This window comes from Cherax quadricarinatus, unplaced genomic scaffold (assembly GCF_038502225.1).
Source record: "Cherax quadricarinatus isolate ZL_2023a unplaced genomic scaffold, ASM3850222v1 Contig145, whole genome shotgun sequence".
NCBI lineage: Eukaryota > Metazoa > Arthropoda > Malacostraca > Decapoda > Parastacidae > Cherax > Cherax quadricarinatus.
In genome coordinates this window covers 79,901-106,888 of record NW_027195171.1, presented here as the reverse complement: position 1 = coordinate 106,888, position 26,988 = coordinate 79,901, and the positions used below count along the sequence as shown (strand labels likewise).

General features: G+C 43.0%; 2 protein-coding genes across 3 annotated transcripts in view; both read left to right on the top strand.

Moving 5' to 3' along the window:
* The window catches only part of LOC128696429 (dipeptidase 1), a 113,146-nt gene that overhangs the window by 80,537 nt on the left and 5,621 nt on the right, over positions 1-26,988 (top strand). For both annotated transcript variants that reach the window (XM_070080095.1, XM_070080094.1), the window contains exons 6-9: positions 5,483-5,546; positions 18,990-19,166; positions 19,351-19,435; positions 19,676-19,751. In XM_070080095.1, the coding sequence (XP_069936196.1) occupies positions 5,483-5,546; positions 18,990-19,166; positions 19,351-19,435; positions 19,676-19,751 (402 nt within the window). The remainder of the gene's footprint in view (positions 1-5,482; positions 5,547-18,989; positions 19,167-19,350; positions 19,436-19,675; positions 19,752-26,988) is intronic.
* LOC138851228 (histone H1-delta-like) lies at positions 17,563-18,891 on the top strand. Its single transcript, XM_070080096.1, has one exon. The coding sequence runs from the start codon at positions 17,568-17,570 to the stop codon at positions 18,369-18,371; it is 804 nt and encodes a 267-aa protein (XP_069936197.1). The 5' UTR covers positions 17,563-17,567; the 3' UTR covers positions 18,372-18,891.

Genomic DNA, 26,988 nt, shown 5'->3' with positions numbered 1-26,988 from the left:
TGGTGAGTGTTACACCTCCCTGGTGAGTGTTACACCTCCCTGGTGAGTGTTACACCTCCCTGGTGAGTGCCACACATAAGAACATAAGAATGAAAGAACACTGCAGCAGGTCTACTGGCCCAAGCAAGGAAGGATCTTGTCAAAACCAACCATTCCCATCCATCTATTTATTTAACCTTTTCCAAAGTTACCAACAAGAATTTGCTTCAGCACCTCAGGTACTGATCAAACACAACTTTTCACTCTTATAGTTATTCAATCTCTTTTTAAAGTTACCAAGATCTTAGCCTCTGTAAAGTAAAAGGACACAAGTGCAACTAATGTGACATTTATTGTGGCAACGTTTCGCTCTCCAGGAGCTTTATCAAGCCTTGATAAAGCTCCTGGCTTGATAAAGCTCCTGGAGAGCGAAACGTTGCCACAATAAATGTCACATTAGTTGCGTACGAATGGTATATAATACCGACAAGATGAGAGTAAGACACATGTGCAACATCTGGGTATCTTTATTGTAGACGTTTCGCCATCCAGTGGCTTTATCAATACAAATTCCAGGACATAACTTGAAGACAGTAGAACTATGTACAGAAGATGAGGTAATCAGTCCCTCAACCTAGGAGTAGGTGCGAACAGCACCATAGTCGTGGAGATTCTGAAGCAGAAGAAAGAATCCTGGCGCTTATATAGTAACGTCAGGTGAAGCAGACGAGGGCAAATTCACTGGTGGGCGGGATTCCCCAGTGGAAGTAGGTCCTTCCCAAAGAGATGGGTTAGTTGTAGTAGTAGTTGTCGTAGTTGTGAAGGTTATGTACATGTCCTCAGAATTAAGATTCCATGATGTTGCAGTGTCTGACAAGTTGTGTACGAATGGTATATAATACCGACAACTAACCCATCTCTTTGGGAAGGACCTACTTCCACTGGGGAATCCCGCCCACCAGTGAATTTGCCCTCGTCTGCTTCACCTGACGTTACTATATAAGCGCCAGGATTCTTTCTTCTGCTTCAGAATCTCCACGACTATGGTGCTGTTCGCACCTACTCCTAGGTTGAGGGACTGATTACCTCATCTTCTGTATATAGTTCTACTGTCTTCAAGTTATGTCCTGGAATTTGTATTGATAAAGCCACTGGATGGCGAAACGTCTGCAATAAAGATACCCAGATGTTGCACATGTGTCTTACTCTCACATTAGTTGCACTTGTGTCCTTTTACTTTACATATTGTCGGTAATTCTACCAACTTTATTACAATCTTAGCCTCTATTACCATACTCGGCAGATTGTTCCACACGTTCTCCTTATCAGTAAGATGCCCAAAGCTGTTTTTCAGGGTACCTATCTTTTACACAAATAACCCGCACATAAAAGAGAGAAGCTTACGACGACGTTTCGGTCCGACTTGGACCATTGACAAAGTCACTCTCTTTTATGTGCGGGTTATTTGTGTATGGTTCCAGTCACGGTATTGAGCCTTTTTTGTTACCTATCTTTTCTCTAAATTGTTCTATATACCTGGTAAAAACCTTTCGGGTTAGTTTTAGAATCCCTAGCAAGTGTGTTTGAAAACCATTATTTACCTAGGTTCTTTCTATATGTAAATTTATCTAACTTAAAACCTTTATTTCTGGTTGGTTCTTGCTTGATTCCACATCCTCGTTACTTTATTTATATAATTTATGAACAGTTCAGGACATTTATTAAACTTTTCGATGTTAATGGCGTCTTCAGTCTTCATTCATTGATCATCGACGATCTTATCAAGACACAGTCGCTCCTCACCTCAAGAAGTGTTCCTTCGATCCCCATCGGGGAGGGGAACCTATAGTCATCGTACCAGCGCCTGACTTACTCCTTCATGATGCTTGCAAACCGTGTAAGGATCAAACCCAACAGTGGAGTAATAAATGACTCTACTAAACTTGCCCTTGCTGCCGCTGTAAAGACTTGCCTACAAGTTAAATTTACAGCCATCCACTCGACGAAAGACTCATTCATCGTCGTCTGTACTGACGATTATGAAGCCTCAAAGCTGATCGCCGACACCTCTATAAAAACCCTCAGAGACCGACAGTTTACCATCTCCCCTTCACCTTTTTTTTTGCTGGTGAAACGTTCCGTTTTCGTCAAACGGCTGGACAAACTCGTCACTTCTTTATCGACTGAGGATCTCAGGACCTCTATCGAGGAACGAAATACCTGGGCGTCGATTGAACATATCACCAAAATCCCCAACGCCTCTACAATGATCAAGTTAACCTTCTCCAACATCGATATGGCTGTTAGGTAAGACACATATGCAACAGTTAGGTATCTTTATTTCGAAACGTTTCGCCTACACAGTAGGCTTCTTCAGTCGAGTACAGAAAAGTTGATAGAAGCAGAAGAGACTTGAAGACGATGTAATCAGTCCATCACCCTTAAAGTTTTGAGGTGGTCAGTCCCTCAGTCTGGAGAAGAGCATTGTTCCATAGTCTGAAACAATATGGAGTTGAAGTGGCAGGATGGAGCCTTATATAGCGCCAGGAGGTGAGACGTAGGTCACTAGTAGAACGCAGATGTTGGGAGGACAGGTCCCTCTCAAATCCAGCCGTTCTCACTAGTAGAGGTTGTCGAAGTTGATTTTAGATCTGTACCAAGATACCCTTGTGTTGCAGTGTCTGACAGATTGAAAATTAAAATGGTATAAAATACCTACAGGTTGTCGGTATTTGTAATGGGAGGAGAACCAGAATAAGGAAAGTTAAGAGTGAAGATCTGAAGGTAGGAAATCGCTTCTCTGTTCTTCAGGATGAATGTACTTCAGTGGCCAGTGAAGGTAAGGGTACTACTGCCCCTGCTAACAGAGGTAAGCGCATTCTTGTGGTTGGTGACTCTCAGGTAAGATATATTGACCGTGCTTTTTGTAATAGAAATAAGAAGATGAGAGATAGAGTGTGCTTCCCTGGAGCTGGTGTTGGGGACATAGTTGACAGGCTGGATAATATCATGTCAGGTAATGGGAACGAGCCCATTATTTGTCTCAGTGCTGGTGGAAATGATATTGGGAAGGGTAGGAGAGAAGAGCGGCTAGGTAAGTACAGGTCACCTATAGATTTCATTAAGTCTAAGGGAGGGGTCCCAATCATATGTAGCATCTTGCCTAGAAGGGGAGTAGGAAATGAATGGTTGTCTAGGGCAATTGGTGTAAATTGCTGGCTAGACAGATACTGCAAGGAACTTGCAATCCCATTCATTGACAACTGGAACAACTTTTATGGCAAACATGATATGTATGCAAGGGATGGGGTACATCTCTCTGGGGCTGGGGTGATAGCACTTGCAGACTCGATTGAGAAGGCCATTGGTGAAATGCCTATGATTTTAAACTGATAGAAGATAGAGGTATGGGTGTGTGTGGGAAACAAGCAGGTTGCAACACTAGGGTTGGAAACAGTAAATGTATAAAAGGCATTCAGCATGAAGTTATAAATAAAGACAATAGATCAGGTCAGTAAACAAAGGGGGACAGCAGAGGACAGCAAGGGACTAGCTCCCTTAAGGTTTACTATACTAATAGCAGGAGTGTAAGAAATAAGATAGATGAGCTAAGATTAATTGCAAGTGCAGGAAACATAGATATTATTGCTATAACAGAGACCTGGCTCAATCTGAAAGATAGAGAGATGCCCTCTGAATGTCACATACAAGGCTATTAATTATTCCACACTGACAGGGTCAACAGGAAAGGTGGTGGAGTAGCGATGTATGTCAGAGACAATTTAAATTGTTGTGTTAGACAAGATATAAAAGTAGAAGCGTTAGCCACTGAATCTGTTTGGTTACAGCTTCTCGAGGGCCGAGAAAAACTAATTTTGGGTGTGATTTACAGGGCCCCAAATCTTGATAGGGAGTGCAGTAAACTTCTATGGGACGAAATTCGTAAGTCATCTACATACGAAAATGTTGTGGTAATGGGAGATTTCAACTACAGACAGATTGACTGGAGCAATTTGACAGGAAATTTAGAGTCAGGTGACTTTCTTGATACGATCCAGGATTGTTTTTTAAAACAGTTTGTGACAGAGCCAACTAGGGGAAATAACCTCCTTGACTTGGTTCTTGCCAGTAGGGAAACACTAATTAATAATCTTGAGGTTAATGATGAGCTTGGGGAAAGTGATCACAAATCACTCAGTTTTAATATATCATGGAATTCCCCTAATAATGGCAATCAAGTCTCCGTCCCTGACTTTCGCTTGGCTGATTTCATAGGACTGAAAAATTACTTAGGTGGGCTGAACTGGAATGACCTGACTAAGGGTCAGGTAGGTGGTGATGGTTGCCGATATGATGCTTTCCAGGGCATAGTTCTAGCTGCTCAGTCAAATTATGTTCCAAATAGGGAAATCAGATCAAACAAAAATGATCCTAAATGGATGAACAATAGATTAAAATATCTGATTGGTCAAAAGAGAGGCATATATAGGCAAATCAAAAGAGGAGAGGGGCAGTTAAGAAATCGATATATTCAGTTAAAGAGAGAAATAAAAAAGGGAATTAGAAAAGCAAAAAGAGATTATGAGGTTAAAGTTGCAAGAGAATTGAAGACTAACCCAAAAGGATTCTTTCAGGTATACAGAAGTAAGATCAGGGACAAGATAGGCCCACTCAAAAGTTCCTAGGGTCAGCTCACTGACAGTGATAAGGAAATGTGTAGAATTTTTAACACATACTTCCTCTCAGTTTTTACACAGGAGGATACCAGCGATATTCCAGTAATGATAAATTATGTAGAACAGGACGATAATAAACTGTGCACGATTAGGGTCACAAGTGACATGGTCCTTAGGCAAATAGATAAATTAAAACCTAACAAATCCCCAGGCCCTGATGAACTGTATGCAAGGGTTCTAAAGGAATGTAAAGAAGAGCTTAGCAAACCTTTGGCTAATCTAATGCAACACATGGGAATCTTTAAAGATTCCCATGTGTTGCATAAGTGTCTCAATTCTTCAACTTGTCAGTTTTCAAAACCATTCATCACATCTGTCAGACACTGCAACATCATGGGATCTTGGTACAAAGACTTCAACGCTTGCCCAACCTTTGGACGACGACCTACTTACACTAGTGGCAGGTCCCACTGTGATCCCGCCTCCTCCTGCTTCAACTCATCTCACCGCAGTATATAAGCCACCTCTCTGGCCCTATGCTGCACTTCCTACAAGAGTGATGGACTGAACACATCGATTCCAGGTTGAGGGACTGATTACCTCGAACTTCTACTCCACTTACCAATTTCTACTTTGTATTGGACTGATGAAGCCACTATGTGGCGAAACGTTTCTTCAATAAAGATTCCCATGTGTTGCGTAAGTGTCTCAATTCTTCAACTTGTCGGTTTTCAAAACCATTCATAATTTCATATTGCTTACGTGTTAACTTTCCCATCACAGTGCCATTTTTCAGTTACTGACAATGACTTGTGTTGTCTCCACAGGGCGGAGTGTTCTGAGCCTGGATCCCACCCTCCCAACACCCGCGGCCTCACACCCTACGGCAAGGTGAGTCCTGCCTTTGAACATTAAAATGGTATAAAATACCGACAGGTTGTTAGGTAAGACACATATGCAACAGTTAGGTATCTTTATTTCGAAACGTTTCGCCTACACAGTAGGCTTCTTCAGTCGAGTACAGAAAAGTTGATAAAAGCAGAAGATACTTGAAGACGATGTAATCAGTCCATCACCCTTAAAGTTTTGAGGTGGTCAGTCCCTCAGTCTGGAGAAGAGCATTGTTCCATGGAATGAAACCTAACTGTTGCATATGTCTTACCTAACAGTCCTGCCTTTACAACATCAAAACTGCTGAGTGTAATATTCAGGGATTTAAGTTGTTCAATGTGGATAGATGTAATGGGAAGGGGGGAGGAGTTGCATTGTATGCTCGAGAAAATATTAATTGTTGCATAAAAACAGGTATAAAAATAGATGGAGCAGTAACAGAGTCTGTTTGGGTAGAGTTCGTGGAGGGTCAAGAAAAGCTAATTCTAGGTGTAATATACCGACCTCCAGGCTTGGATCACGATAGAGGGAGACTTCTTTGGGACGAAATTGTTAGGGCTTCTGGACACAGTAACGTAGTCATAGTAGGGGACTTTAACTTTAGCCAAATTGACTGGAATTCTTTGACAGGTAATCTAGAGTCCAGTGACTTTATGGAAACAGTTCAGGACTGTTTTCTGAAACAGAGTGTAACTGAACCTACCAGGGGTAATAATTTGCTAGACCTAGTCTTGTCAAATAAGGAAACACTCGTGAATAATCTGGAGATCACTGAAGAGCTTGGCGCAAGTGATCACAAATCTATCACTTTTAGCATTAATTGGGAATGCAAGAATAATGATAATACAGTAAAAATCCCCGATTTTCGTTCTGCCGATTATAATGGACTTAGGGAACATCTGTCTAATCTTGATTGGGGTTATCTAGCTAATGATTTTATTGACGATAATCATGCTTATGAATATGAAGGGATCTGCTTTTATGATTGTTTTCTTAATAATGTACACAGTGCCCAGAGTATATACATTCCCCAGAGAGAAATTAGGTCTAATAATAACGATCCCAAATGGGTTAACAGGAGACTAAAGCATCTATTAGGGGAGAAAAGGGGAATTTATAGGCGCATCAGAAGAGGAGAGGTTAACCTTACTGACCAATATGTTCAGCTTAAAAGAGAAGTAAAAAAGGCGATTAGAAAGGCTAAACGTGACTATGAAATTAGAGTTGCTAATGAATCAAAGACTAATCCAAAGGGGTTCTTTCAAGTGTATAGGACGAAGGTGAAGGAAAAAGTAGGACCTCTGAAATTTGGGAATGGACAGCTGACGGATAATGAACTGGAAATGTGTTCCTTATTTAATGACTATTTTTTGTCAGTTTTTACACAGGAAGATGTAAATTAGATTCCAGTAATTAACAATTATTTAGTTCCTGATGAATTTAAGTTAACTAATATTACTGTCACGAGGGACATGGTTATTAAACAGATAGACAAACTGAAACAAAATAAGTCCCCGGGACCCGATGAGTTGTTTTCAAGGGTACTTAAGGAATGCAAGATGGAGCTTAGTCAGCCATTAACGAGTGTATTCAATGCATCCATCCTTACCAGTGTTGTGCCAGAGATGTGGAAGATGGCTAATGTGGTTCCTATATTCAAATCAGGGGATAAGTCCAATCCTTCAAATTACCGTCCAATAAGCCTGACATCTATAGTGGGCAAGTTATTAGAATCAATTATAGCTGACATTATCAGAAGTCACCTTGAAGAGCATAACTTGATAAATGAATCTCAGCATGGATTCACGAGAGGTCGTTCCTGCCTGACAAACTTGCTGACGTTCTTCAATAGAACATTTGAGGCAGTTGACAGTGATAAGGAATATGATATTGTTTATTTGGATTTTAGTAAAGCCTTCGACAGAGTACCTCACAAGAGACTCTTAAGAAAAGTGGCAGCTCATGGTATAGGAGGTAAAGTTCTAGCATGGATTGAGGCATGGCTTACCAATAGAAAGCAGAGAGTTACCATTAATGGAGTGAAATCTGAATGGGGATTAGTCACTAGTGGCGTTCCACAAGGATCAGTTTTAGGCCCTCTCTTGTTCGTGGGATCGTCACGACGAACGACAACAAGGAAGGTAAGAATATTGTTGTTGTTGGGGATAGCCAGGTTAGATACATGGATAGGGCATTCTGCTTGAAGGACAGGAGTAGGAGACAAAGGGTATGCTTTCCTGGGGCTGGGATGGAGGACATTGTTAGCCGGCTTGACAACATCATGAACGGTAATGGGATCAATCCTATTATTTGCCTCAGTGCTGGAGGCAATGATGTAGGCAAGCGTAGAAGTGAGGATTTAGTTAGAAAGTTCAGGACAGCTATAGACATGATTAGGAAGAAAGGGGGGCGCCCTGTTATATGTGGCATTTTGCCAAGAAGAGGTGTTGGTAATGAATGGTTGTCCAGAGCAATTGGTATTAATTGTTGGCTGGATAAACACTGTAAGGATAATGCAGTACCATTCATTGACAACTGGGACAACTTCTATGGCCGAAATGACATGTATGCCAGGGATGGGGTTCACTTATCCAGGGCAGGTGTGGGTTTTCTTGCTAACTCAGTTGAGGGGGTTGTTAGGACTTTAAACTAGGATTAGTTAGAGGTATGGGTTTAGAAATGATTAATAATGAGTATGGATATATTGACTTATGCTCTGTTATTAAGAATCTTAATAGTAACTGTCATGTAGTAACTCTGGGTAATGATAATTTCAGAAATTGTGTAAAAACAAAGATGAATAGGAAAAATGTGCAGAAGAAAAAACATATGATGGTATTTTATGCTAACAGTCGAAGTGCAAGAAATAAAATTAATGAACTACGTTTGGTAGCATGTGCTGGGAACTTTGATATCATTGTATTAACTGAAACGTGGTATGATTTAAAGAGTCGGGATATGACTGCTGAGTGTAATATTCAGGGATTTAAGTTATTCAATGTGGATAGATGTAATGGGAAGGGGGGAGGAGTTGCATTGTATGCTCGAGAAAATATTAATTGTTGCATAAAAACAGGTATAAAAATAGATGGAGCAGTAAGAGTCTGTTTGGGTAGAGTTCGTGGAGGGTCAAGAAAAACTAATTCTAGGTGTAATATACCGACCTCCAGGCTTGGATCACGATAGAGGGAGACTTCTTTGGGACGAAATTGTTAGGGCTTCTGGACACAGTAACGTAGTCATAGTAGGGGACTTTAACTTTAGCCAAATTGACTGGAATTCTTTGACAGGTAATCTAGAGTCCAGTGACTTTATGGAAACAGTTCAGGACTGTTTTCTGAAACAGAGTGTAACTGAACCTACCAGGGGTAATAATTTGCTAGACCTAGTCTTGTCAAATAAGGAAACACTAGTGAATAATCTGGAGATCACTGAAGAGCTTGGCGCAAGTGATCACAAATCCATCACTTTTAGCATTAATTGGGAATGCAAGAATAATGATAATACAGTAAAAATCCCCGATTTTCGTTCTGCCGATTATAATGGACTTAGGGAACATCTGTCTAATCTTGATTGGGGTTATCTAGCTAATGATTTTATTGACGATAATCATACTTATGAATATGAAAGGATCTGCTTTTATGATTGTTTTCTTAATAATGTACACAGTGCCCAGAGTATATACATTCCCCAGAGAGAAATTAGGTCTAATAATAACGATCCCAAATGGGTTAACAGGAGGCTAAAGCATCTATTAGGGGAGAAAAGGGGAATTTATAGGCGCATCAGAAGAGGAGAGGTTAACCTTACTGACCAATATGTTCAGCTTAAAAGAGAAGTAAAAAAGGCGATTAGAAAGGCTAAACGTGACTATGAAATTAGAGTCGTTAATGAATCAAAGACTAATCCAAAGGGGTTCTTTCAAGTGTATAGGACGAAGGTGAAGGAAAAAGTAGGACCTCTGAAATCTGGGAATGGACAGCTGACGGATAATGAACTGGAAATGTGTTCCTTATTTAATGACTATTTTTTGTCAGTTTTTACACAGGAAGATGTAAATGAGATTCCAGTAATTAACAATTATTTAGTTCCTGATGAATTTAAGTTAACTAATATTACTGTCACGAGGGACATGGTTATTAAACAGATAGACAAACTGAAACAAAATAAGTCCCCGGGACCCGATGAGTTGTTTTCAAGGGTACTTAAGGAATGCAAGATGGAGCTTAGTCAGCTATTAACGAGTGTATTCAATGCGTCCATCCTTACCAGTGTTGTGCCAGAGATGTGGAAGATGGCTAATGTGGTTCCTATATTCAAATCAGGGGATAAGTCCACTCCTTCAAATTACCGTCCAATAAGCCTGACATCTATAGTGGGCAAGTTATTAGAATCAATTATAGCTGACATTATCAGAAGTCACCTTGAAGAGCATAACTTGATAAATGAATCTCAGCATGGATTCACGAGAGGTCGTTCCTGCCTGACAAACTTACTGACGTTCTTCAATAGAACATTTGAGGCAGTTGACAGTGATAAGTGGAAGATAGGTATTAATAAAGGGGATATTAACAAGGTCTTGAGGATATCTCTCCAAGAGAGAACCCGCAGTAATGGATTTAAATTAGATAAGTTTAGATTTAGAAAGGACATAGGAAAGTATTGGTTTGGAAATAGGGTAGTTGATGAGTGGAACAGTCTACCTAGTTGGGTTATTGAGGCTAGGACTTTGGGTAGTTTCAAATTTAGGTTGGATAAGTACATGAGTGGGAGTGGTTGGATTTGAGTGGGACTTGCACATCTGAGCTTGTTTCTTGGGTGGCATTGAAAATTGGGTTGGGCAAATGTTTTGTTAGTGGGATGAGTTGTAAGGGACCTGCCTAGTGTGGGCCAGCAGGCCTTCTGCAGTGTTCCTCCTTTCTTATGTTCTTATGTTCTTATGTAAGGAATATGATATTGTTTATTTGGATTTTAGTAAAGCCTTCGACAGAGTACCTCACAAGAGACTCTTAAGAAAAGTGGCAGCTCATGGTATAGGAGGTAAAGTTCTAGCATGGATTGAGGCATGGCTTACCAATAGAAAGCAGAGAGTTACCATTAATGGAGTGAAATCTGAATGGGGATTAGTCACTAGTGGCGTTCCACAAGGATCAGTTTTAGACCCTCTCTTGTTCATAATTTACATTAATGACCTTGATGAAGGGATTACTAGTGACATGAGTAAGTTTGCTGATGATACAAAGATAGGCCGTATAATTCACTCTGAGGAGGATATCAATGAACTCCAGGACGATTTGAACAAATTAATGTCTTGGTCTGAGAAATGGCAGATGAAGTTTAATGTGGATAAGTGTAAGGTACTTGCCCTTGGTAATGAAAATAACCCTCGAAGCTATAATCTAGGTGAAGTAGAGCTTGGTCATACAGAATGTGAAAAAGACTTGGGAGTCATGGTAAGCAGAAATCTAAAGCCAAGACAGCAGTGCCTTAGTGTGCGCAACAAGGCCAACAGATTACTTGGATTTATCTCAAGAAGTATAAGTAACAGAAGTCCAAAAGTTATTTTACAGCTCTATACATCACTAGTGAGGCCTCATTTAGATTATGCTGCTCAGTTTTGGTCCCCTTACTACAGGATGGACATAGACTCATTAGAGAACATACAGAGAAGAATGACTAAAATGATTTACTGTGTAAGGAACCTCCCGTATGAAGATAGACTTAAAGCCTTAAATCTCCACTCTCTGGAGAGGCGTAGAATGAGGGGAGATATCAATGAAGTGTATAAGTGGATGACGGGCATAAACAAGGGAGACATTAATAAAGTACTGAGGGTGTCGAACCAGGTAAGAACCAGGAATAATGGATTTAAGTTGGATAAATTTAGATTTAGAAAGGATATAGGTAAGTACTGGTTTTCTAACAGAGTTGTAGATGCGTGGAACAGTCTTCCCAGTGGGGTGATAGAGGCTAGAACCTTGGGTAGCTTTAAGAAGAGACTGGACAAATATATGAGCGGGAGGGGCTGGGTTTGATTGGTGTTGGGGGGTGCGGGAGTTGTTTCTTGAGTAGCTTTAGGTAGATGTCGTTTTGATAAGGACCTGCCTCGTATGGGCCAGTAGGCCTTCTGCAGTGTTCCTACATTCTTATGTTCTTATGTGTTGGGGGGTGCGGGAGTTGTTTCTTGAGTAGCTTTAGGTAGATGTCGTTTTGATAAGGACCTGCCTCGTATGGGCCAGTAGGCCTTCTGCAGTGTTCCTACATTCTTATGTTCTTATGTTCTTAAGTGACGAGGATAGTGGAGTTTAGAAAATATTTGTTCAATTTTAGTGCATTCTTCCTCAAGGAACTCGTTGCTGCAGATTCTGAGTGTAATAAAGTTGGTAGAATTACCGACAATATGTAAAGTAAAAGGACACAAGTGCAACTAATGTGACATTTATTGTGGCAACGTTTCGCTGTCCAGGAGCTTTTGTCAGGTAGCACCGAGAATGAGTTGAAGTTTCCACGGCAGTCTTCTGGTTTCTCGTTGTTTCTGCCTCTCCAACCGTTTTCTTAATCTTCAGCTTGGTTCCATGTTGCCCGGCCACTGACCAAGCTCCCCTCTTAACCTGGGGACTCACAACAGGTGGATTACTACGAATCCTCTTGTTCTCCTCCGTTAATCGCCGTATCTCCAGTTTAGCAACTCTGAGTTCTTCTCTCAGCTGCTGGTAAATCTGCTCAAGAGAGGGCATCCTGGTTCAGATTCACAGAGAGCACACAAACAGGTCTTCACAGAGCTAAGTACACGTCACCACTGAGCTAAGTACACTTCACCACTCAAGCTAAGTACACGTCACCACTGAGCTAAGTACACGTCACCACTGAGCTAAGTACACGTCACCACTGTTGGATAAATTTAGATTTAGAAAGGACATAGGTAAGTACTGGTTTTCTAACAGAGTTGTAGATGCGTGGAACAGTCTTCCCAGTGGGGTGATAGAGGTTAGGACCTTGGGTAGCTTTAAAAAGAGACTGGACAAATATATGAGTGGGAGGGGCTGGGTTTGATTGGTGTCAAGGTAGATGTCGTTTTGATAAGGACCTGCCTCGTATGGGCCAGTAGGCCTTTTGCAGTGTTCCTACATTCTTATGTTCTTATGTTCCTCCTCGCTCACCCCTGCAGTCCTAACAGAAGAGCCTGAATTTCTCTTCTCAATATCTGTCCCACGATCGCCTTCGCTGCTATAAACTAGGTGAAGTAGATGGAAATAAATGGTATAAAATACCGACACAATGGAAATATAAACACATATGCAGTATAATGTGATCCTTTATTGACTACGTTTCGCCCACACAGTGGGCTTTTTCAAGTCACAAACAGAACTACCTGGGGTGAACAACAACGAACAAAAGTTAAGGTAAGATCCCTATTACAACCTAGGATTTCAAATGGCCTGTTATCCCAGGTGTAATGGGAGCAAATAAACACAGTAGAAAAAGTTTAGACTTATTTTATCCTTCACCAATTATAACAGCAATATGTACACTATGTACAGTGATAAATATAGTGCACTCCACGGTAAGCAAAGCAGAAATAGAAGCCACAAGATAGCAGACCGTGCTTCAACCAGCTCTAGAGTGGGAATGACAAGGGCAGACAGGAGAGCGGTATCCACATAACCTCTGCGATTGTCAATCCCACCTTCTTATTGGCTAGAACCTGGTCACTAGTTGAACGATGGGGCCCCATCATCAACTCTTAGCAACCTGGTTCGCTGGTTGGGGGAGATAGCCTGTAAATGAGGGTGTGTCCATGCGCCGAATAAAGGTTACGTACTCTTTGCATGCCACACCCCCACCCCCGAGAAGGCTCAGGATTAGGCTGCCACCTCCCAGTGGTAACCGTGCCGCCATGGCACAAAATAATGGGACCGCCTATCCTCTCCACCATCCAACTCTTAGATAGAGCTCAGCTTTCCTAGTGCCTGAAAGCCAAACCCTAAACTCAGAGTGAGACAGCAGTCAGATAAGCCAACATAGGTCCAAGATACAAGCGGACGGTAGCCCGTATCCCCTCACTAAAAAAAACCCCCACATCAGGGGATAAAAAAAAGAGCTTGAAAGGGGGGTTACCACAAATACATCCTAACCTAAATAAAATATTAAACTAGACTCTTGACAAAGAGTCTGCCAACACATTTTCTTTGCCGGCAATATATTTAATAAAAATATTGTAGGGCTGCAGCCTGAGAGTCCAACTCATAAGCCTTGTGTTGTGATTCTTCATGGCTTGGAGATAGACTAACGGGTTGTGATCACTGTAGACTGTGACCACCTGCGATGTTTGGCCCACATAAACATCGAAATGCTCCAAAGCCATTACCAGCGCGAGGGCTTCTTTTTCAATGGTAGAGTAAGCTCTCTGATGTGGCTGGAACTTGGCTGAAAAGTATGCGATTGGCTGCAGCTCCTTGTTCCCGATTTGTAATAGTACCGCCCCAGTGCTGTTCCGGCCACCTCAAGGCTCGAGCCTGATTTTCGAAGCTTTCGAAAAATTGCTCTGGTTCGGCCTCATTGAAGCGGGGAACAAGCTGTACTGCTTTTTGTAAACTGAAATCGTTTACAGAATGCGAAAACTGCCTCCTTTCTCTTTCCCTATCAAATTCTTCCCTTGCGAATGCTCTCTGTTCCCTAGTTTGCTCAAGATTGATTTTTGCCAGCTGAAGTGCCAACGACGCTGATTCACCCTGAGACAACCCAGCTGCACTATACTGACCATTTTGCTCCGTAGGTGTATTATCTTCCTCCTGCGAGAACATAGTAGTTTTTTCCCTAGCTCCCGTAAAGGGAGGAGTTTGATGTGCCATCTCTTCTTCAATAAGTATGTCAGCAATAAGTGAACGCAGTTGCGCAGCTGTGAGAGTGCGTTTATAGGGAATGCCAATGGAACGAGCAATTTGCCAACAACGCTGTAGGGACAATTTAGGTAGGTTATGCAAAGTATATGCCGACACCAGGCGTCTGACTCGTCTAGGTGGCATAAGTTATTCGCTATGCACAGTACGAATACCCCAACGTAACACGTTAATTTGCAGAACACGCTTAGCTATGCACAGTACGATTGCAGAATACGCATACAAGCAAAGCCGACTGCACACAAGATTGACCGTAGCGAAGCGAGCACACTGAACAAGCTAGTAGCGAGCTGTTGAACGATCACACAATAGCAAGGCTGATCATAAGCAACTGACACGCAAAATTTGTAAAGCGAAGCGAAACAGCAAGCTACACAATGTTCCTGCTGTTAGGTAAGACACATATGCAACAGTTAGGTATCTTTATTTTGAAACGTTTCGCCTACACAGTAGGCTTCTTCAGTCGAGTACAGCAAAGTTGATAGAAGCAGAAGATACTTGAAGACGATGTAATCAGTCCATCACCCTTAAAGTTTTGAGGTGGTCAGTCCCTCAGTCTGGAGAAGAGCATTGTTCCGTTGTCTGAAACAATATTGTTTCAGACAACGGAACAATGCTCTTCTCCAGACTGAGGGACTGACCACCTCAAAACTTTAAGGGTGATGGACTGATTACATCGTCTTCAAGTATCTTCTGCTTCTATCAACTTTGCTGTACTCGACTGAAGAAGCCTACTGTGTAGGCGAAACGTATTTTATACCATTTTAATGTTCAATGTTCCTGCTACAAGCTTCACCCTAAGCTCAACCGTTTCTCTAAGTCCAGCTCTCGGACAGGCTACCCATATTACAACCTAGGATTTCAAATGGCCTGTTATCCCAGGTGTAATGGGAGCAAATAAACACAGTAGAAAAAGTTTAGACTTATTTTATCCTTCACCAATTATAACAGCAATATGTACACTATGTACAGTGATAAATATAGTGCACTCCACGGTAAGCAAAGCAGAAATAGAAGCCACAAGATAGCAGACCGTGCTTCAACCAGCTCTAGAGTGGGAATGACAAGGGCAGACAGGAGAGCGGTATCCACATAACCTCTGCGATTGTCAATCCCACCTTCTTATTGGCTAGAACCTGGTCACTAGTTGAACGATGGGGCCCCATCATCAACTCTTAGCAACCTGGTTCGCTGGTTGGGGGAGATAGCCTGTAAATGAGGGTGTGTCCATGCGCCGAATAAAGGTTACGTACTCTTTGCATGCCACAATCCCAAATGGGATGAGCGGGGAAGACGGGACAGACGAAGAATAGTGCTGGAGAGGAGTGTTCTTAGTCGTAGGAATAGAGCCAGGGCTTAACATAAGAACATAAGAAAGGAGGAACACTGCAGCAGGCCTGCTGGCCCATACTAGGCAGGTCCTTTACAATTCATCCAAATGTTTGTTAGTGGGATGAATTGTAAAGGACCTGCCTAGTATGGGCCAGCAGGCCTGCTGCAGTGTTCCTCCTTTCTTATGTTCTTATGTTCTTATGTTAAGCCCTGGCTCTATTCCAGATTCAGGAAGGATATAGGAAAGTACTGGTTTGGTAATAGAGTTGTGGATGAGTGGAACAAACTCCCGAGTACAGTTATAGAGGCCAGAACGTTGTGTAGCTTTAAAAATAGGTTGGATAAATACATGAGTGGATGTGGGTGGGTGTGAGTTGGACCTGATAGCTTGTGCTACCAGGTCGGTTGCCGTGTTCCTCCCTTAAGTCAATGTGACCTGACCTGACTAGGTTGGGTGCATTGGCTTAAGCCGGTAGGAGACTTGGACCTGCCTCGCATGGGCCAGTAGGCCTTCTGCAGTGTTCCTTCGTTCTTATGTTCTTATGTTCTTAAGAACACTCCTCTCCAGCACTATTCTTCGTCTGTCCCGTCTTCCCCGCTCATCCCATTTGGGATCTTACCTTAACTTTTGTTCGTTGTTGTTCACCCCAGGTAGTTCTGTTTGTGACTTGAAAAAGCCCACTGTGTGGGCGAAACGTAGTCAATAAAGGATCACATTATACTGTATATGTGTTTATATTTCCATTGTGTCGGTATTTTATACATAACATAAGAACATAAGAATGTAGGAACACTGCAGAAGGCCTACTGGCCCATACGAGGCAGGTCCTTATCAAAACGACATCTACCTAAAGCTACTCAAGAAATAACTCCCGTACCCCTTGACACCAATCAAACCCAGCCACTCCCACTCATATATTTGTCCAGTCTCTTCTTAAAGCTACCCAAGGTCCTAGCCTCTATCACCCCACTGGGAAGACTGTTCCACGCATCTACAACTCTGTTAGAAAACCAGTACTTACCTATAAGAACATAAGAAAGGAGGAACACTGCAGCAGGCCTGTTGGCCCATACTAGGCAGGTCCTTTACAATTCATCCCACTAACAAACATTTGACCAACCCAACTTTCAATGCCACCCAAGAAACAAGCTCCGATGTGCAAGTCCCACTCAAATCCAACCCCTCCCACTCATGTACTTATCCAACCTAAATTTGAAACTACCCAAAGTCCTAGCCTCAATAACCCTATTTCCAAACCAATACTTTCCTAGTTTATAGCTTCGAGGGTTGTTAGGTAAGACACATATGCAACAGTTAGGTATCTAGTTAAGGTTTGTACGAAATTAAGATTCGATTTGCGCCTACGAATGGTATATTATACAGTGAGGTAAGACTTCTTCAGTCGAGTACAGAAAAGTTGATAGAAGCAGAAGATACTTGAAGACGATGTAATCAGTCCATCACCCTTAAAGTTTTGAGGTGGTCAGTCCCTCAAAACTTTAAGGGTGATGGTAATTCTACCAACTTTATTACGATGATTTTGTTAAGGACCTGCCTTGTATGGGCCAGTAGGCCTTCTGTAGTGTTCCTCCATTCTTATGTTCTTAGGCTAACGTCTCTGAGCGCCTTCATTGCAACTCTTCACCTCACTGACTTTTCGACGCGCTATATAAACGGCTATTCCAAACGTTTCTACTCACTCACGCTCAGGACAGGATACACGGGGTCAGACTGATAACACTGTTACGTCGTTCTGTAACTGTATTACTCTCTAAGAGGCGGACGAAGATGAGGATTCTTTACCCCAAGTATTTAACTGTAGCCTGTGGTATGGGTGTCGTTATCCCCAAAATAACTTCCGGACAAGGCATGAATAAACCCGCTTCCCATCCTGAGTACTCGTCGATGGTTGCTGCCGCCATCAATGACCTCAACGAGCGTCGGGGGTCATCTCGTCAGGCTATTTTGAAGTATATCGTCGCCGAGTATGATATTAGTGAAAAACTTGCCTCCACCCACGTGAAGGTTGCCTTGAGACGAGGTGTTGCTTCCGGCGCCTTACGCCAGATGAAAGGTGTTGGTGCCACGGGGTCGTTCAAGATTAACAAGAGTTCAGCTGAAGCGAAGATTTCCAAGATCTCCAAAAAGGAATGCCAGGTCTCCGAGAAGACCTCCAGAAAGACATGCAAGATCTCCAAAAAGATATGCAAGACCTCCAAGAAGACATGTAAGACATCAAAGAAGACCTGCAAGACCTCCAAGAAGACATGCAAAATCTCCAAGAAGACCTCCAATATCTCCGAGACTATCTCCAAGGAGTTCGTCGAGGAACTTGCAGACACAAGGAAAGTTCCCACACACCCGGACTACTCTACAATGATTGCTGCCGCTATCGATAAGCTGAAAGGCAAACGAGGATCATCCCTTCAGGCCATCCTGAAGTACATTGTCAACACCTACAACATTGACGAGAAGACAGCCAGCACCCAGGTTCGGCTGGCCCTCAGGCATGGGGTGAAGTCAGGTGACCTTAAACAATTAAGATTCTTCGTCATGAACAAGAATGTCAATGGAATAAACTCGCGTGGATGATAACGTATCAGTAACAGTTTTCCCCGTCTCCCCGAGTCAACTACCAGGAGTCGTTCTGGCCGCCATGATGACTCCTGTTTACGTCAAGCAATTTCGACACCCCACTCTTGATGACCTGTTGACCACCACCTCTGATATTTGGCATTACTGTGTTATTTTTTTATGTATGATTATGCATGTCATGTAAATTCTGTAAATAAATGTTTGTTTATAACTGTGTTTATTATAAACCATACCCCCGGCCGGGATTGAACCCGCGGTCATAGAGTCTCAAAACTCCAGCCCGTCGCTGAGTCATAAAACAATTAATTCAAATTGGAAGTATTAAAAATGATATAATGAAATATTTAGTGTAGATATTTTAATGTTTCAGGTGAATAAAAGTGTGCAACACTTGGACAAAAGAAAACGCTTTTTTTGTGGACAAAACGTTTTGTCCACAAAAGGCGTTATTGAAGCATCACGCAATTACTTATGCTGCATAATGTTATTTGAAGCATTCAAGATTTTTAGTCACTAATCTGGGAGATGAAGAGGGTGGGGATGTTGTTTCATTACTCACACTTACAGGAGATAAAGTGAGTGGAATGCTTCCTTACCACTCTCATACTCCTGCAGGAGATGATCTGGGAGATGAACAGAGTGGGGATGCTTGTGGACCTGTCTCACGCCTCGAGCAAGACAGCGAGAGACGTACTGTCCACCTCTCGCGCCCCTGTCATTTTCTCACACTCTGCCACTCGCGCCCTCTGTCACATAGACAGGAACCTACCAGACGACATTCTCAGTTCCCTGGTAGGTCTCTCTCTGTCTCTGAAATTGACATATCTGGCCAAATGATATAAAGTCGCTTCAGATGAACAGAGGTCAATCAAGTTGCCGTTGGGTCACTACAACTGTCCTAGGGGGGGGGGAGGTCACTGTAGTTGACGTAGGATAAAGGGTAAGCAATCTTGACCTGGTGTTGCTGTGGTTTCAGGCTCTCAATGGAGGATTAGTAATGGTGAGCTTCTACACAGACTTCATCAGTTGCAGTGAGACAGCCACCATACAGGACGTTGTAGGTACGTATACTCTGTTTGCTGTATTTTGTATCACATTTAGCAGACTTTACCTTTTCGTATTCGCTATTCTTCTATATTTACTTGTCTATTATAGAGCTAAGAATCTATTGTTTACCTCTGACGTCATTGCTAAAGTGGCCAGTCAGCAGCTTTACTTACCTATGACGTCATGAATAAAGGTACCAATGAGAGCAGTGATCATTCCCACCTGGTAGTAAGTAACAATTCCTCGTCCCCCAGGTCACATCAACCAGGTGCGTACCATGGCAGGTGTCGACCACGTGGGTATCGGCGCTGGCTTCGACGGCATCAATAAGTAAGTAATAGGGCCAAGGACCCGTGATTTGACCCCCGCAACCACAAATAGCAGAGTACCATTGAATAGCAGGGCCCAGGAGCTGTAACTCGATTCCTGTAGCCATTTATAGGTGAGAATAGATTTAAATCATATTCTGCGATAGATAGGATTATATATACAGTATATAAGTATTCTTGACTGGTGGTGAACAGGTTTCACGCAGCTTTAATGACCCTCTCGTAGCCGGCAGGCTTTAAACTCAATAAACCAACCATTCTCGGGATGGATTCGAATCGCACATGATCCGCGGATAGGTATTTCGCGACCATCAGGTGCAGATGGCGTGGACTCAGGAGTTAATTGGTGTGATTACCCACTGTGGCAGCTGGTTCGGTGTTTCACCTGGGTAATCTCTGCCTTGCTGGTCTCCACTCAGTGTTTGAAAAAATAAACACAAATGAAATATAATGTGGCCTTTTATTGACTACGTTTCGCCCACACAAGCCAGTGCTCTGTAATATTCCCCCAAAATTAATAGCACCTTTTGAACATCTGATTACTATTCACAGGTGTTTTACTTTCAAGTTCTTTAACACAAAAATGTGAGTGGGTTGAGTGTTGGTGTTAGACGAGCTGGATAGATCCATGAATTCGTGTTCTTTACGTCAATTTCTGACCCAGAAATCTTCCGGTCTCAGGTTCTTTTAAATGCAAAGGTCTGGGTTTGATGGGCAAATACGTGGGTGGGAATGAGTCAGTATATATAGGCGCAGACTGGTGTGTGACACATGGTGACCTGGTAAGTAAGACACATGTGCAACAGTTAGGTATCTTTATAAAAGTTAAGACACATGTGCAATATGTGGATATCTTTATTGTAGACGTTTCGCCATCCAGTGGCTTTATCAATACAGATTCTAGGACATAATTAGAAGACGGTGGAACTATATACAAAAGATGAGATAATCAGTCCCTCAGCCTTGGGGTTGGTGTTGAGAGCACCAACTCCGAAACGTTTCGCCTACACAGTAGGCTTCTTCAGTCCCGTAGTTAGATCGCTAGCGCACTCAGCTCACGGAGATCCGGAGTTCCAATCCCAGTTACAGCTGGAAAACATCAGGACATGTTTCCATATGACACCTGCTGTCCATGTTCACCCATCAGTATAAAATGGGCACCTGGGTGTTAGTGGACTGGTGTGGGTCGCATCCTGGGACAAAAACTGACCTGTAGATGAATGGTTCAGAGAACCGACATGATAAATTAGACACATGTGCAACTCTTGGGTATCTTTATTGAGGAAACGTTTCGCCACACAAGGCACTGTGTGGCGAAACGTTTCCTCAATAAAGATACCCAAGAGTTGCACATGTGTCTAATTTATCAAAAACTGACCTAATTTGTCCGAAATGCTCTGCACAACAACCGGCTTTCTATATAGTAGTATGTCATTAATGTCATCTAGGCCTATGTACATGTACTTGAAGATTGAGACACTTATGCAGCATATGGGAATCTTTATTCAGGAAACGTTTCGCCACGCAGTGGCTTCATCAGTCCAATACAAAGAGGAAGGCGTAAGGAGAGGAGGAGAATGAGGTAATCAGTCCCTCAACCTGGAGTCGATGTGTTCAGTCCATCAATCTTGTAGAATGTACAGCATAGGGCCGTAGACATGGCTTATATACTGTAGTGAGGTGACGTGAAGCAGTTGGAGGCGGGGTCATAGTGGTACCATCCACTAGTCGAAGTAGGTCTTCGTCCAAAGGTTGAACAAGTGTTGAAGAATTCTTTGTAACAAGATCCCATGATGCTGCTGTGTCTGACAGTTGTGATGAATGGTTTGAAAAACCGACATGTTGAAGATTGAGACACTTATGCAGCATATGGGAATCTTTATTCAGGAAACGTTTCGCCACGCAGTGGCTTCATCAGTCCAATACAAAGAGGAAGGCGTAAGGAGAGGAGGAGAATGAGGTAATCAGTCCCTCAACCTGGAGTCGATGTGTTCAGTCCATCAATCTTGTAGAATGTACAGCATAGGGCCGTAGACATGGCTTATATACTGTAGTGAGGTGACGTGAAGCAGTTGGAGGCGGGGTCATAGTGGTACCATCCACTAGTCGAAGTAGGTCTTCGTCCAAAGGTTGAACAAGTGTTGAAGAATTCTTTGTAACAAGATCCCATGATGCTGCTGTGTCTGACAGTTGTGATGAATGGTTTGAAAAACCGACATGTTGAAGATTGAGACACTTATGCAGCATATGGGAATCTTTATTCAGGAAACGTTTCGCCACGCAGTGGCTTCATCAGTCCAATACAAAGAGGAAGGCGTAAGGAGAGGAGGAGAATGAGGTAATCAGTCCCTCAACCTGGAGTCGATGTGTTCAGTCCATCAATCTTGTAGAATGTACAGCATAGGGCCGTAGACATGGCTTATATACTGTAGTGAGGTGACGTGAAGCAGTTGGAGGCGGGGTCATAGTGGTACCATCCACTAGTCGAAGTAGGTCTTCGTCCAAAGGTTGAACAAGTGTTGAAGAATTCTTTGTAACAAGATCCCATGATGCTGCTGTGTCTGACAGTTGTGATGAATGGTTTGAAAAACCGACATGTTGAAGATTGAGACACTTATGCAGCATATGGGAATCTTTATTCAGGAAACGTTTCGCCACGCAGTGGCTTCATCAGTCCAATACAAAGAGGAAGTGCAACATCTGGATATCTTTATTGTAGTAGACGTTTCGCCATCCAGTGGCTTTATCAATACAGATTCTAGGACATAATAGGAAGACAGTAGAACTATATACAAAAGATGAGGTAATCAGTCCCTCGGCCTTGGAGTTAGTGTTCACAGCATCGTGGTGGAGGAGAGTCTGGAGCAAAGGCAAGAAGACTGGCGCTTTTTATAGGCGTCAGTGAATGGGACGGGCAGCAGACGAGGTCAGTCACTGGTAGGCGGGATTCCCCAGTGGAAGTAGGTCCTTCCCAAAGAGATGGGTTAGTTGCAGCAGCCGTGAAGAAGGTCTTGTAGATGTCCTCTGAACCAAGATTCCATGATGTTGCAGTGTCTGACAAGTTGTGCAAAGAAAGGTATAAAATACCGACAATATGAAAGTTAAGACACATGTGCAACATCTGGATATCTTTATTGTAGTAGACGTTTCGCCATCCAGTGGCTTTATCAATACAGATTCTAGGACATAATAGGAAGACAGTAGAACTATATACAAAAGATGAGGTAATCAGTCCCTCGGCCTTGGAGTTAGTGTTCACAGCATCGTGGTGGAGGAGAGTCTGGAGCAAAGGCAAGAAGACTGGCGCTTTTTATAGGCGTCAGTGAATGGGACGGGCAGCAGACGAGGTCAGTCACTGGTAGGCGGGATTCCCCAGTGGAAGTAGGTCCTTCCCAAAGAGATGGGTTAGTTGCAGCAGCCGTGAAGAAGGTCTTGTAGATGTCCTCTGAACCAAGATTCCATGATGTTGCAGTGTCTGACAAGTTGTGCAAAGAAAGGTATAAAATACCGACAATATGTGTCTTAACTTTCATATTGTCGGTATTTTATACCTTTCTTTGCACAACTTGTCAGACACTGCAACATCATGGAATCTTGGTTCAGAGGACATCTACAAGACCTTCTTCACGGCTGCTGCAACTAACCCATCTCTTTGGGAAGGACCTACTTCCACTGGGGAATCACGCCTACCAGTGACTGACCTCGTCTGCTGCCCGTCCCATTCACTGACGCCTATAAAAAGCGCCAGTCTTCTTGCCTTTGCTCCAGACTCTCCTCCACCACGATGCTGTGAACACTAACTCCAAGGCCGAGGGACTGATTACCTCATCTTTTGTATATAGTTCTACTGTCTTCCTATTATGTCCTAGAATCTGTATTGATAAAGCCACTGGATGGCGAAACGTCTACTACAATAAAGATATCCAGATGTTGCACATGTGTCTTAACTTTCATATTGTCGGTATTTTATACCTTTCTTTGCAATACAAAGAGGAAGGCGTAAGGAGAGGAGGAGAATGAGGTAATCAGTCCCTCAACCTGGAGTCGATGTGTTCAGTCCATCAATCTTGTAGAATGTACAGCATAGGGCCGTAGACGTGGCTTATATACTGTAGTGAGGTGACGTGAAGCAGTTGGAGGCGGGGTCATAGTGGTACCATCCACTAGTCGAAGTAGGTCTTCGTCCAAAGGTTGAACAAGTGTTGAAGAATTCTTTGTAACAAGATCCCATGATGCTGCTGTGTCTGACAGTTGTGATGAATGGTTTGAAAAACCGACATGTTGAAGATTGAGACACTTATGCAGCATATGGGAATCTTTATTCAGGAAACGTTTCGCCACGCAGTGGCTTCATCAGTCCAATACAAAGAGGAAGGCGTAAGGAGAGGAGGAGAATGAGGTAATCAGTCCCTCAACCTGGAGTCGATGTGTTCAGTCCATCAATCTTGTAGAATGTACAGCATAGGGCCGTAGACGTGGCTTATATACTGTAGTGAGGTGACGTGAAGCAGTTGGAGGCGGGGTCATAGTGGTACCATCCACTAGTCGAAGTAGGTCTTCGTCCAAAGGTTGAACAAGTGTTGAAGAATTCTTTGTAACAAGATCCCATGATGCTGCTGTGTCTGACAGTTGTGATGAATGGTTTGAAAAACCGACATGTTGAAGATTGAGACACTTATGCAGCATATGGGAATCTTTATTCAGGAAACGTTTCGCCACGCAGTGGCTTCATCAGTCCAATACAAAGAGGAAGGCGTAAGGAGAGGAGGAGAATGAGGTAATCAGTCCCTCAACCTGGAGTCGATGTGTTCAGTCCATCAATCTTGTAGAATGTACAGCATAGGGCCGTAGACATGGCTTATATACTGTAGTGAGGTGACGTGAAGCAGTTGGAGGCGGGGTCATAGTGGTACCATCCACTAGTCGAAGTAGGTCTTCGTCCAAAGGTTGAACAAGTGTTGAAGAATTCTTTGTAACAAGATCCCATGATGCTGCTGTGTCTGACAGTTGTGATGAATGGTTTGAAAAACCGACATGTTGAAGATTGAGACACTTATGCAGCATATGGGAATCTTTATTCAGGAAACGTTTCGCCACGCAGTGGCTTCATCAGTCCAATACAAAGAGGAAGGCGTAAGGAGAGGAGGAGAATGAGGTAATCAGTCCCTCAACCTGGAGTCGATGTGTTCAGTCCATCAATCTTGTAGAATGTACAGCATAGGGCCGTAGACATGGCTTATATACTGTAGTGAGGTGACGTGAAGCAGTTGGAGGCGGGGTCATAGTGGTACCATCCACTAGTCGAAGTAGGTCTTCGTCCAAAGGTTGAACAAGTGTTGAAGAATTCTTTGTAACAAGATCCCATGATGCTGCTGTGTCTGACAGTTGTGATGAATGGTTTGAAAAACCGACATGTTGAAGATTGAGACACTTATGCAGCATATGGGAATCTTTATTCAGGAAACGTTTCGCCACGCAGTGGCTTCATCAGTCCAATACAAAGAGGAAGGCGTAAGGAGAGGAGGAGAATGAGGTAATCAGTCCCTCAACCTGGAGTCGATGTGTTCAGTCCATCAATCTTGTAGAATGTACAGCATAGGGCCGTAGACATGGCTTATATACTGTAGTGAGGTGACGTGAAGCAGTTGGAGGCGGGGTCATAGTGGTACCATCCACTAGTCGAAGTAGGTCTTCGTCCAAAGGTTGAACAAGTGTTGAAGAATTCTTTGTAACAAGATCCCATGATGCTGCTGTGTCTGACAGTTGTGATGAATGGTTTGAAAAACCGACATGTTGAAGATTGAGACACTTATGCAGCATATGGGAATCTTTATTCAGGAAACGTTTCGCCACGCAGTGGCTTCATCAGTCCAATACAAAGAGGAAGGCGTAAGGAGAGGAGGAGAATGAGGTAATCAGTCCCTCAACCTGGAGTCGATGTGTTCAGTCCATCAATCTTGTAGAATGTACAGCATAGGGCCGTAGACATGGCTTATATACTGTAGTGAGGTGACGTGAAGCAGTTGGAGGCGGGGTCATAGTGGTACCATCCACTAGTCGAAGTAGGTCTTCGTCCAAAGGTTGAACAAGTGTTGAAGAATTCTTTGTAACAAGATCCCATGATGCTGCTGTGTCTGACAGTTGTGATGAATGGTTTGAAAAACCGACATGTTGAAGATTGAGACACTTATGCAGCATATGGGAATCTTTATTCAGGAAACGTTTCGCCACGCAGTGGCTTCATCAGTCCAATACAAAGAGGAAGGCGTAAGGAGAGGAGGAGAATGAGGTAATCAGTCCCTCAACCTGGAGTCGATGTGTTCAGTCCATCAATCTTGTAGAATGTACAGCATAGGGCCGTAGACATGGCTTATATACTGTAGTGAGGTGACGTGAAGCAGTTGGAGGCGGGGTCATAGTGGTACCATCCACTAGTCGAAGTAGGTCTTCGTCCAAAGGTTGAACAAGTGTTGAAGAATTCTTTGTAACAAGATCCCATGATGCTGCTGTGTCTGACAGTTGTGATGAATGGTTTGAAAAACCGACATGTTGAAGATTGAGACACTTATGCAGCATATGGGAATCTTTATTCAGGAAACGTTTCGCCACGCAGTGGCTTCATCAGTCCAATACAAAGAGGAAGGCGTAAGGAGAGGAGGAGAATGAGGTAATCAGTCCCTCAACCTGGAGTCGATGTGTTCAGTCCATCAATCTTGTAGAATGTACAGCATAGGGCCGTAGACATGGCTTATATACTGTAGTGAGGTGACGTGAAGCAGTTGGAGGCGGGGTCATAGTGGTACCATCCACTAGTCGAAGTAGGTCTTCGTCCAAAGGTTGAACAAGTGTTGAAGAATTCTTTGTAACAAGATCCCATGATGCTGCTGTGTCTGACAGTTGTGATGAATGGTTTGAAAAACCGACATGTTGAAGATTGAGACACTTATGCAGCATATGGGAATCTTTATTCAGGAAACGTTTCGCCACGCAGTGGCTTCATCAGTCCAATACAAAGAGGAAGGCGTAAGGAGATCTTGTTACAAAGAATTCTTCAACACTTGTTCAACCTTTGGACGAAGACCTACTTCGACTAGTGGATGGTACCACTATGACCCCGCCTCCAACTGCTTCACGTCACCTCACTACAGTATATAAGCCATGTCTACGGCCCTATGCTGTACATTCTACAAGATTGATGGACTGAACACATCGACTCCAGGTTGAGGGACTGATTACCT